Below are 13418 nucleotides of genomic sequence, written 5' to 3' on the forward strand. Positions count from 1 at the left end.
GGAAAGAAAATAAACTTTTTGGGTATTTAATTTTTTTACTGCCCGCACTCAGGCTGGAGGAGAAACTCAGGGCACTATCTTCCAGAACATGTGTATAAGTTCATGCTCCCTCTCGGAGAGTCTCCTTTTCCCTGTGCAGACAGGGTCCCGTTGGTGGCAGGGTAAGGACTGCTTATAAACTGAGAGATAGCTCATTGCCTACCAAAGTTCCCTTTCCTCAGAAAATGGGAGCCCCACCACCACCTTGGAACAGGATCCAACTGGCAGACGAGGTGGAGGTGCCGTTGTGCGTGTGCCCTGAGCACTTGCTCGTACTCTCCTTGATGGGTGGAAAGGCACACAGCAGGAATGATGGGCAGCTGAGTCCTGTCTGCTTGTCTCATTCATCAGGAGCTGAGCTCTCCCAGGGAAGGCTAAAGCTGCTTGTGTTTACAAGACTTGCTCTTCCTTTCTGTCCCTCAGATGAGAGTGAAATCACAGAGAAAATAAGGTTTCAAATTTATCATGAAGCCCAAGGTGCCCGCAATTTGATTGGACAGAAAATAGCACTTACTGAAGTCGGGAGCACTCTCTGATTGTAAGAATACATTAAGGCCCAAACCGTGGCTCAGGCTGGGGGAAAGAATTTATGTTTCTGGGGAAGAGCCTTCTTTAAAGTCATCAGTTTGCTTAGAAGTTTGATACGATTGTTCCACTGTGGATGTTTAGAGATTTTTTTCTGTGTGAACATACTGGTTTAATATACTGAAGGGCCAAAAGAAAAGAGGTTCTACTGGAAGATTATTTTGAACAAAATAGTAACAACTCCCTGGAGAAATAGCAAGTAAGGCTGAAAACCTCTCCAACTCAATGGCTCTCCTATTCTGTTTGATTGTTTGGGCGACCAGACACATATACCTAAGATAAGAGATCTCAAAAATCCCAGGAGAAAAGAATTCAAGAAATAAGCCAAATCCCCTAAGCTGTGCTAGTTGTTTAGGAAAAAACACTCTCCAGGCTGGGAGAAAATGGTATATCACATGCTACAACTTTTATAGATAATTAAATAGATATAAAAGTTCACGGTACTGAAGAATGAATCTTATAATAGTTTTTCACTTTTCCAGCTGGAAAAGAAATTATTTGACGACATATAGAATCTTTGATTAAAAGGTAGGTAAAAGACCAGTCACGGTAAAATAAAATATGCATAAATAACCACAAAAACCTACTAAGTTATTAATACAAGTTTAAACAGTATCTCTTTTTTTCTTTTCTTTTCTTTTCTTTTTTTTTTTTTTTGAGACAGAATTTCACTCTTGTTGCCCAGGCTGGAGTACAATGGTACGATCTCAGCTCATTGCAACCTCCGCCTCCCAGGTTCAAGAGATTCTCCTGCCTCAGCCTCCCAAGTAGCTGGGATTACAGGCATGCACCACCATGTCCGGGTAATTTTGTATTTTTTGTAGAGATGGGGTTTCTCCGTGTTGGTCAGGCTGGTCTCAAACTCCCGACTTCAGGTGATCCACCCGCCTTGGCCTCCCAAAGTGCTGGTATTACAGGTGTGAGCCACCGCACCTGGCCAGTATCTCTTTTTTTCTAATATAAACCATTTCTCTCTTTAAGTCATTTTTGGATGAGAAAGAGGAAAAATATAACTCTAGTTTAATGATTTTGGTATTCTTGCTTCTAAGCTACAAGATAAGGAACAAAGAAATCAGATTTGAATTAGGACAATAATCAGTAATCACAAAAAGGCCTTAAGAAATTCTCTGTATTTTTTTGGTTTGTGTTTGTTTGTTTGTTTGTTTTGTTTTCGAGATGGAGTTTCACTCTTGTTGCCCAGGCTGGAGTGTAATGGAGTGATTTCAGCTCACCACAACCTCTGCCTCCCGAGTTCAAGTGATTCTCCTGCCTCAGCCTCCTGAGTACCTGGGATTACAGGTGCCAGCCACCATTCCCAGCTAATTTTTGTATTTTTAGTAGAGATGGGGTTTCACCATGTTGGCCAGGCTCGTCTCGAACTCCTGACCTCAGGTGATCCACCCCCGCCTCGGCCTCCCAAAGTGCTGGGACTATAGGATTGAGCCACTGTGCCCAGCCTGTATTGTCTTTTAAAGGATGTTAATATTACTTGGTAAAATAAAGATAATATTTTAAATCCAAATTCACTTAATATTCTTAACCGAGGTAAACACTTGGACAAATTAAATCGCTTTGAGAATTTTGTCTTAAAATAATTTTAGGTCTTCACCATGATTTTAGAGCTGCATGGAATATAAATGCAAGCATTTCTTTTACTAAAAGGCCAATTAAATGGAACCTTCTAATTTCCTTTCACTTGTCTTACAGGTTGGATAGGGGGTGTTTAACCAAATTAATGTAATAGAGTATAAATGTCAAATAATACTTCTAACTATGTGGCCTCCAAGGTTACTCCATCCCATAACCTGAGAGAAGTCTTAGCCTCCTTTGCTCAGAGCTGCCTGTTTTAATTCTGAGAACAGCTGGTTAGCATGCATAAGGAAATCCTCTTACTCCATCCTGGAAGCTGGTTCTTTCCCACCTTTTTACCTCTGCAGAACTCTTTGCCTGTGTAGAGAAACTATAGAACACCCACTCATCTGCCTTCCCTGTCCCCACCCCTCTGCCTTGCCCACCAGCATATACAGCAAGACCTGACTGGCTGGTTTTCACCCCCTAGTTATGTGTCCTTATCTAAAAATCCAAATGTTTTAAACTTTTCTCCAGAGACCTTCCTGACTGACCACATTGTCATCCCGGTGCTTCTGCTCTTCGACCTCTCCACGCCCTTCTTGGATTGAGGCAAACAACGCACCGTGCTCATGAGCCCAAGGCACACAGCTCAGTTTCACAGTCCTTGCCGCGCTGGGCGTCCTCCCCATGACACCCCTTTGCACCAACAGGACCACTCTGCAGACTCCTTTTGGTCAGGGACCACCTGTGGGCCTGTGCAACTGCAAACTCCTTCCTAGCACACTTCATGGAGGCACCTAGACCCTGCTTTTAGCAACTCATACCTCCTAGGAATCACGTGAACTTAGCCAGTAGGTTTGGAAAAGCAAAGGCCAAGCTTCTCAGAGGCATTTTCAGGGAAAATTTTCATGATGTCATCAGGATTTTACAATTTCAGTCCAGATTTTTGTTTGTTTGTTTTATTTTGGTGTTTTTTTGTTTTGTTTTGTTTTGTTTTTGAGATGGAGTCTCACTCTGTCACCCAGGCTGGAGTGGAGTGGCATGATCTCGGCTCACTGCAACCTCCACCTCCCGGGTTCAAGCAAGTCTCCTGCCTCAGCCTCCTGAGTAGCTGGGATTACAGGTGCCTGCCACCATGCCCAGCTAATTTTTGTGTTTTTAGTAGAGACAAGGTTTCACCATGTTGTCCAGGCTGGTCTCGAACTCCTGACCTCAGGTGATCTGCCCACCTCAGCCTCCCAAAGTGCTAGGATTATACGCGTGAGTCACTGCGCCCAGCCCATTCCAGATATTTTGATTACTGACAGTAATCTTTGGAATATATTTTTTCTCTTTTGTTGTTGTCGTTGTTGTTGTTTTGAGATGGAGTCTCGCTCTGTCACCCAGGACAGAGTGCAGTGGCGAGATCTCGGCTCACTGCAACCTCTGCCTCCCAGGTTCAAGCAATTCTTTCACCTCAGCCTCCTGAGTAGCTGGGATTACAGGCACCTGCCATCAAGCCAGGCTAATTTTTATATTTTTAGTAGAGACAGGGTTTCACCATGTTGGCCAGGCTGGTCTTGAACTCCTGACCTCAAGTGATCCGCCCACCTCGGCCTCCCAAAGTGCTGGGATTACAGGCGTGAACCACTACGCCCGGCCATTGTTTTTTTGAATAACAACCTCCTTAAAGACTGAATTTAATGGTGTTCCCTGTCACATGGAAGCATTAATTTGCCTCAATTACTAGACTCTGAGACTCTCCTAACTAGACTGTGTTCGTTAAGGTTGAGTTTTTGGTTTTCCTGGCAAGTAGTGGTAGGTGCTCAATAAATGTTGAATAAATGAACAAATCAACCATCTAGCAAAGCATTTTTGCAAATTTTTGGTCACAGACACAACAGTTCAACTCTTCCCAAGTTCCATGAGGCCAAGACACATACACTGACGGTCCAATCCTCATTTTGCTGCCCTATTGAAAACTGGGCTTCTGTGAAATAATGGGTTCGGTCTGTTTGTGCTTCTCAAGGTAGAAAGGTGCTGACACTCATCCAGGGAGAAGCTCCGGGAAGATTTCCCTGTACTGCATGACTGAAAGAACCTGCCAAGCTCCCTTTTCTCGGCAGGTTCTGATGTGCTTTTACGAATCATTTAATAGGTGCCTGTCCTTCAACTCAGGTCAGGGTGCCTTCCGTAGTCCTTTTTCTCAAATTCATCCCCAAATAAAAAGACACACTCCTGAGAAAGTGAAGCAATAAGTCCGCTTATTAGTCTGCCCCAAAACTTTACAACCACTGCTGGAAAGCTTATACTTCAAAAGCCAGCCCCTACCCCTGCAATTTCAGCACGTTCTGTCTTGCTCTGTCCTGAGCAGGATCACGGGAGGGCAACCCTTGAAAGGGTGCTCACATGCCTCAGCTCACCCGGACAAAGCTGGAAAAGCCCTTCCCTGTGCTGCTCCCCACCGTTCTTCACTCACCACCCAGTCTCAAAAGACTCACTCACCACCCAGTCTCAAGAGACTCACTCACCACCCAGTCTCAAGAGATTTCTTTCATTACAAACTGCCTGTCTGGAAGGTTTAAGATGATCAGTGGCTTCCAAGTCACTAAAGAAGAAGGAAAACGAGGGCTTAACTGTTAATTCTGCTCCCAGCTCTCTCCAAGAGGCAGGCATACCTGCTGGCACAGACGCTGGCCTCTGAGAGGCCACTGACCGCTCACCTGCAGCTTGTCCCGCTGCCTTGTGTGGGACATGAGAAGGTCTTCCGTGGATAGCATGCTTCTGGGCAGCTCTGCTGTGGCCAGGCAGGACCCAAACGTCTGCAGCATCTGGGCAGTGGTCTTCAAGGTCAAGGCAAAGTTTTCGATGGCCTGCAAGGTCAGACAATTGTAACAATGTGGAGAGATTAACATTCACCAACATGCTGTCTTGATGGAAAGACAACAGATTTAGTGGATAAAATTAGTGAATAATCACCTCACCTTGGAAATGGTATAGAGGACCTGATTCTGATAGGGAGATTAAAAAGAGTCTGGTTTTAGTCTCAATGCTGCCACTAGTTGACCAAATAACTTTGGATAAGTCACCTCTTTACACTGAATGTCAGTTTATTTATCTATAAAATAAAGTGATTGAGTCACACGATCTTTAAGATTCCTTTCAGTTCTAACTTTCAGAGTCTCTCGTTCAAAGAGGTGACACCCAGAAAATGCACTGTCACACAGAAAAGAATCTATATATCTCACTTATAAAACAATATGTACTGTATATGTGTGGTTATATTATTCCTAGTTATATATACAGGCAAACCTCAGAGATATTGTGGGTTTGGTTCTAGGCCACTGCAATGAAGCCAATGTTACAATAAAGTGAGTCACAAAAATTCTTTTGTGTCCTAGTGCAAAGGGATGTTTACAGTATACTGTAGTCTATTAAGTGTGCAATAGCATTATGTCAAAAATTCCACATACCTTAATTTCAAAATACTTTATTGTTAAAAAATGCTAACCATCTTCTGCGCCTTCATCAAATCACAATCTTTTTGCCGCCGGAGGGTCTTGCCTCAATGTGGATGGCTGCTGACTGATCAGGGTGATGGTTGCCGAAGGCTGGAACGGTGGTGGCAATTTCTTAAAGTAAGACAACAATGAAGTTGCCACATCAATTGACTTCCTTTCATGAAAGAATTCTCTGTAGCATGCGAAACTGTTTGATAGCAGTTTACTCACAATAGAACTTCTTTCAAAATTGGAGTTAATCCTCTCAAACTCTGCCACTGCTTTGTAGACTAAGTTTATGGAATATTCTAAATCCTTTGTTGTCATTTCAACAATGTTCATAACGTCATCACCAGAAAGATGAAGAAATGACTTTTTTTGCTCATCCGTAAAAAACTGTTCTTCATTCATTCAAGCTTTATCATGAGGTTGCAGCAATGCAGTCACATCTTCAGGCTCCACTTCTAGTTCTCTTGCTATTTCCACCACACCTGCAGTTACTTCCCCAACTAAAGTCTTGAACCCCTCAAAGTCATCCATGAGGGTGGGAATCAGCTTCTCTCAAACTCCTGTTAATATTGATATTTTGACTTCCTCCCATGAATCACTAATGTTCTTAAAGGCATCCAGAATGATGAATCCTTTCCAGAAGTTTTGCAATTTGCTCTACTGACACCCATCAGAGGAATCACTATCTATGGCAGGTATAGCTTTACAAAGTATATTTCTTAAATAGTAAAACTGAAAGTTGAAATTGCTCTTTGATCCACAAGCTGCAGCATAGATGTTGTGTTAGCAGGCATGAAAACATTCAACTCCTTGTACATCTCCATCAGAGCTCTCAGGTGACCAGGTGAATCTCCAATAAGCAGTAATATTTTGAAAGGATCTTTTTGTCTAAGCAGGAGGTCTCAACACATGGCTTAAAATATGCAGTTAGCCATGCTGTAAACAGAAGTGCTGCCATCCAGGCTCTGTTGTTCTATTTCTAGGGCACAGGCAGAGTAGATTTAGCCTCATTCTTAAGGGCCCTAGGATTTTTGGAGTGGTAAATGAGCATTGGCTTCCATTTAAGGTCACCAGCTGCATTAGCCCCTAACAAGAGAGTCAGCCTGTCCTTTTAAGCTTTGAAGCCAGGCATTCACTTCTCTAGTTATGGAAGACTTAGATGGCATCTTCTTCCAATAGAATGCCGTTTCATTTACATTGAAAATCTGTTGTTGAGTGTAGCCACTTTTTCTCTTTTTTTTTTTTTTTTTGAGACGAGTTTTGCTCTTGTTGCCCAGGCTGGAGTGCAGTGGCGCGATCTCAGCTCACTGCAACCTCCGCCTCCCGGGTTCAAGCGATTCTCCTGCCTCAGCCTCCTGAGTAGCTGGGATGACAGGCACCCGCCACCACGCCCAGCTAATTTTTCATATTTTTAGTAGCGACAGGGTTTCACCATGTTGTCCAGGCTGGTCTTGAACTACTGACCTCAGGTGATCTGCCCGCCTCAGCCTCCCAAGTGCTGGGATTACAGGCATGAGCCACTGCGCTGAGCTGAGTATAGCCACTTTCAGCAATGATCTTAGCTAGATCTTCTGGATAACTTGCTGCAGCCTCTATAGCAGCACCTTGCACTTGTATGTTACAGAGAAGAATTCCTTCCTTAAACCTCACAAACCAACCCCTGCTAGCTTCAAACTTTTCTTCTGCAGCTTCTTCATCTCTCTCATTAATAAAATTGAAGAGAACTAGGGCCTTGCTCTGGATTAGGCTTTGGCTTAAGGAAATGTTGTGGGTGGTTTGATCTTCTATCCAGGCCCAGACCACTAAAACTTTCTCCATATCAGCAAGAAGGCTATTTTGCTTTCTTATCATTCATGTATTCACTGGAGTAGCATGTTTAGTTTCCATCAAGAACTTTTCCTTTGCATTCACAACTAAGCGAACTGGCTAGGCTAAGAGGCCTAGCTTTCTGCCTGTCTCAACTTTTGACATGCCTTCCTCATTAAGCTTAATCGTTTCAAGCTTTTGATTTAAAGTGAGAGACAGGCCATTCTTCCTTTCACCTGAACACTTAGAGGTCATTGTAAGGTAATTAATTGGCCTAATTTCAATATTGTTCTGTCTTAGAGAGTAGGGAGGCCCGAGGAGAGGAAGAGAGACAGGTGATGACCAGTTGGTGGATCAGTCAGAACACACACAACATATATCCATTAAGTTCACTGTCTTACATGGATGCAGTTTTCGGCACCCCAAAACAATTACAATAGTAACACCAAAGATTGCTGACCACAGATCACTGTTACAAATATAACAGTTGGCCAGGTGCAGTGGCTCATGCCTGTAATCCCAGCACTTTGGGAGGCCAAGGCAGGCAGACCACTTGAGGTCAGGAGTTCGAGACCAGCCTGGCCAACATGGTGAAACCTTGTCTCTACTAAAAATACAAAAATTAGCTGGGCGTGGTGGCACGTGCCTGTGATCCCAGTTACTTGGGAGGCTGAGGCAGGAGAATTGCTTGAACCCAGGAGGCTGAGGTTTCAGTGAGCTGAGATTGTGCCACTGCACTCCAGTCTGGGTGATAAAGCAAGACTCTGTCTCAAAAAAAAAAAAGAAAAAAAAAAAAGAAAGAAAGAAAGAAAAAGAAACCAAATAAAATATAACAGTAATAACAAACTCTGAAATATTGCAAGAATTGCAAAAATTTGTCAGAGAGGCATGAAGTGAGCACATACTGTTGGAAAAATGGTGCTGATAGACTTGTTCAACATAAAGTTGCCACGAAACTTCAATTTTAAAAAATTGCAATATCTGTGAAGCCCACTAATGTGAAGCATAATAAAATGAAACATGACTGTATGTGTGTGTATAAAAAATATATACATGTAAAAGGCATGTAAAGAATATCTCTGGTCTTTCAATACTAGTTGTATTTTTTTAAGTTCACTAGAAAATGTTTAGCACATACACAACCACAAACCATGGCTACATACTAGGCCAGGGATGGCCTATAACAAAAACACCTCAGGCTGGGTAATTTATAAGCAGCAGAAATTGATTTCTCACAGTTACAGTTCTGGAAGTTGGGAAGTTCAAGATCAAGGCCCCAGCAGATTTGGTGTCTGGTGGAGGTCTGTTCCTCATAAAGGATGCCTTCTGTGCCCTTACAGGGCAGAGGGGGCATAACGGCTCCCTTCAACCTCTATTGCAAGGGCACTAACTCCATTTATGATGCCAGAGCCTTCATGACTTAATATGTCCCAAAAGCCCCCTCCTCTTAATGCGATCACATTGGGTTCCAACATGTGAATTTTGAGGGGACGCCAACATTCAAGCCATGACAATGAGTTTTGATCTTTTTCCTCAATATTACTGAAACTCCTAACTTAGCATAACAATCACCAGTATCAGTAGGTAGGAAAAAGTAAAATACTATATATCAGGTGCTTTCATAGACAATACATCACTTATTCCCCACATCAAACTTTCAGGAGGCTTTTGTTAGTCCGGGGTTTCTCAGCATTGGCTATTCACACTTTGGGCCAGAGGATTCTTTGTTGTGGGAAGCTGTCTTGAGCATTGTAAGGTGTTCAGCGGAGTCCCTGACGACCCACCAGATACCAGTTAACTTCCCCCACTAAGTTATGACTACAAAAAAGTCTAAAGATATTGACAAATGTAGGAGGCAAGCAAAATTATCCCCTATAGAGAAATACTGTGTTAGTCCCATTTTAACAGAGGAAGAGACAAGCTCAGAAATGCTTAGAAACTCACCCGACATCAGACAACATGTTATTGTGACAATTTTTTAAAACTAATTTCAACTTTGATTTTAGATTCGGGGATATATTTGCAGGTTTGTTACATGGGTATATTGCATGATGCCAAGGTTTGGGGTCCAGTTGATCCTGTCACCCAGGTAGTGAGTATCGTACCCAATAGTTCTACAATCCTTGTCCCCCTCCCACCTTCTCACCTATAGTAGTCCCCGGGGGGTGACAATATTTAAATGTAGCTTCTTCTGACTTCCTGGGTGTCAATATGTATGTACGTTAGAATCATCTGGGGACTTTTGTGGTGTGTTAATGTCTAAGACCCATCCCACATGAAGTAAATTAGTTTCTCTGAGGTATAACAGGCTATTGGTGTTTCTGGAAACTTCCCAGGTGCATTCGAAGGTAAGTGTCCCAAAACCCCCACACTGGGAGATGCAGTGGGATAAGGCGGTCAACAGGAGAAACCCCAGCCTTCGCCCTTCCACACTCCTTCTTCCCCACCCTGTGGCTGAGAAATCCCAACCACCCCAAGGTCAGGCAGTCACAGGGTGACCTCCCGGCAGTTGATCTTTAACTCCCCCACCCCATCTTCCAGAAAACAAGGAGAGACAGTGAAAAGCACACGTAAGCTGGTACTCACAGTGCGGTGATTTACCCACTGACCGTGGCGATATTCCAAAGTCCCCCCTAATTCCCGGGTCAGTTGGCTTTTGTCGATGTAGCCATGAAGGTCAGAGACAGAGTTTACCATGATGATCTGTAAGGTAAAAATTTAATTAAACATACTCCTCATTGATCATTAAATAATTTAGATTCTATTCTTATCATAATTATATTTTATATTCTATTATTATTTAAATGATACTCCAACTTTGCTTTATCAGGCATTTATATTTAAAAATGGTTACAGCCAAGCACAGTGGCTCATGCCAGTAATCTCAGCACTTTGGAAGGCTGAGGTGGAAGAATCATTTGAGGCCTAGAGTTTGAGACCAGCCAGAGCAACATAGCAAGACCCCATCACTAGAAAAAAATTAAAACAAAAATTAGCCAGGCATGGTGGCATGCACCTGTGGCCCCAGCTACTTGGGTGGCTAAGTCAAGAGGATTGCTTGGGCCTGGAGGTTAAGGCTGCAGCAAGCAGTGATCGCACCATGGCACTCCAGCCTGGGTGACAGAACAAGACCATATCTAAAAAAAAAAAAAAAAAAAAAAAAAAAGTTACTATATCCAGCAGGGAAATATTTTAAAGTCTCTTCCATTTTTCGCTTTTGAGTGAGAAATACCAAAGCATGGTATAGCCTGTGACAAAATGTTGACTTGGCTCAGGGAACACAGTTCCAGGCTACCTAGAAGTCAGGCCTCGCTTTACGTGAATTTTCAGTCATAAGTTCCCAAGCTAAGGTACACCTTTCAGCCACCAAAATCAAGTGTTGTGCTATGGCCTGAAAGTCTACCATGAGAAGCCCAATCAAAGGTGGTCGCGTAAATGTCAAAATAAAACTAGAATACAGGGAAACACAAAGAGTATGCATTGAAAAGACTCACTATACTGATGCGCCCCGATGAAGAATATTGATGTGTCCCTACTTTAGCTTGCACTGAGGAGATCTGGAGGTGACAGGGCATTGGGTTTTATAAGCTAGCAGTTCCGCTGATGAGCGAACACTCACACATCCAGAGGAAGCTGACGCATCCCAAATTGCCCCTTTCTATTCCTTGGCAGTAGTTCTGGCCTGGGTGTGGTTCTGGCTCACTCAGTGACTATATCACACCCTCTACTCACTCCTGAGTGGGACAAGGACTCCTCACTCCTATCTCTGAAACACATCTTTGAAGCCTTTAACTATGACATTATATTTTTTCACTCCCTGTTGATTATTTTGAAAATTAACTCTTGGTCAGAGGACATAAGAATATGGACTTTCTTCTATTATTGTAAAGTATTAGTCAAGGAATGAATCCACTTTGGAATGAGAATGTAAATTAGAGCCCAGCCAGGTACGGTGGTTTGCACCTGTAATCCCAGCTACTCAGGAGGCTGAGGCAGGAGGACTCCGTGGGCCCAGGAATTTGAGGCTCCAATGAGCTGTGATCGCATCACTGCACTCCAGACTGGGTGATAGAGGGAGACCCCATCTCTTAAATAAAAAAAATTGTGGCCTAAAGTCTATAGGCCAAAATTATGCAACAAAACTGATTTATTCTTTCAACAGATATGTATTGAACTACTAAAAAAAAGTGCCAGGTTATTCACAATAGCAAAGACTTGGAACCAACCCAAATGTCCAACAATGATAGACTGGATTAAGAAAATGTGGCACATATACATCATGGAATACTATGCAGCCATAAAAAATGAAGAGTTCATGTCCTTTGTAGGGACATGGATGAAACTGGAAACCATCATTCTCAGCAAACTATCACAAGGAGAAAAAACCAAACACCGCATGTTCTCACTCATAGGTGGAAATTGAACAATGAGAACACATGGACACGGGAAGGGGAACATCATACTCCGGGGACTGTTGTGGGGTGGGGGGAGGGGGGAGGGATAGCATTAGGAGATATACCTAATGCTAAATGACGAGTTAATGGGTGCAGCACACCAGCATGGCACATGTATACATATGTAACAAACCTGCACGTTGTGCACATGTACCCTAGAACTTAAAGTATAATAATAATAAAAGAAAAAAAAAGTGCCAGGTACTGGGGGATAATACGGTAAACAAGACAGACCCTGTTCTAGAGAGACTCAGGCTCCGTGGGATTTGATTACTACCTATCACCACCTTAACCTTGTCAGGCCCCAGGTCTTGCTCCTCCACTTCTGAAAATGGTTTGGGGCTTTTAAAATGTATCTTTATAATATGAGAATGGATAAAAACCTGAATCTGTCTGTGCCTTTCCCACCTAAAAATTTTAAACCACTTATGGGAGTTTTTAAAAGGTATTTATTCTTCCTAAAATTAGAAATTTTAGGACAGGTCGTTAGAAATTATCAAGCTAAAAATGTATTTTGCTTCTTGGAGTATGAGTTGCTATGGTAATAATCGACATTTTAAAAAAGACCCAATGTGCAACATTGTATTAGGCAACAGTAACCTTGCACAGGGTCCGGAGTTTCAGAAACCTATCCTGCCAGGCTGCATATTTTCTGTACCATGAGGGAGGTGTGATATCCCACACTTGCCAAAACTCTGCTTTCTCATCTTAAGCTTTAGATGACGAAGAGGAATTTTAAGTTGAAAGCAAAAAGTGAAAATTAAAAACAAAGGATTATATTAGAAGAGTTAATACTGTTAAGTATTGATCTGTAGAGTCAAAACAATTCCATAATCAAAATCCCAGCCGACTTTTTATAGAAATTAACAAACTGATTCTAAAATTCATATAGAAATGCAAAAGACATCAAATAGGTAAAACAATTTTGTAAAAGAAGAAAAAAGTTGAATGAGTCACATAAGTTTTATCAATTTCAAAACTTAATAAAATTGCAGTAAAGAAGAGTGTGGTAATGACAAAGGATGTACAAATAGATCAATGGAAAAAAAAAAGCAAGTCCTGATAGACCCACACAAATACGATCAATTGATCTTTTAAACTTTTTATCCTGTGAAGAGGCTGGGCGCAGTGACTCATGCCTGTAATCCCAGCACTTTAAGAGGCGGAGGCGGACAGATCACCTGAGGTCAGGAGTTCGAGACTAGCCTGGCCAACATGGGGAAACCCCATCTCTACTAAAAATACAAAAATTAGCCAGGCATGGTGGCGGGTGCCTGTAATCCCAGCTGCTTGGGAGGCTGAGGCAAAAGAATCGCTGGAATTCAGGAGGCGGAGGTTGCAGTGGGCCGAGATTACACCATTGTACTCCAGCCTAGGCAATAAGAGTGAAACTCCGTCTCAAAAAAAAAAAAAAAACAAACAAACCCACAAACCTTTTTATCCTGTGAAGTAATTATAGATTCACAAGAAGTTG

The 13418-nt window shown here is 42.5% G+C and overlaps 1 protein-coding gene across 2 annotated transcripts in view; it reads right to left on the bottom strand.

Annotated features, from left to right (window-relative positions):
- Positions 1-13418, bottom strand: part of MCF2L2 (MCF.2 cell line derived transforming sequence-like 2) — a 249891-nt gene that overhangs the window by 134201 nt on the left and 102272 nt on the right. For both annotated transcript variants that reach the window (XM_034957782.3, XM_003831983.6), the window contains exons 6-7: positions 10077-10193; positions 4899-5048 (exon numbers count right to left, since the gene is read on the bottom strand). In XM_034957782.3, coding sequence (XP_034813673.1) covers positions 4899-5048; positions 10077-10193 — 267 coding nt within the window. The remainder of the gene's footprint in view (positions 1-4898; positions 5049-10076; positions 10194-13418) is intronic.

The sequence above is a fragment of the Pan paniscus genome, chromosome 2, assembly GCF_029289425.2.
Source record: "Pan paniscus chromosome 2, NHGRI_mPanPan1-v2.0_pri, whole genome shotgun sequence".
NCBI classification, from domain to species: domain Eukaryota; kingdom Metazoa; phylum Chordata; class Mammalia; order Primates; family Hominidae; genus Pan; species Pan paniscus.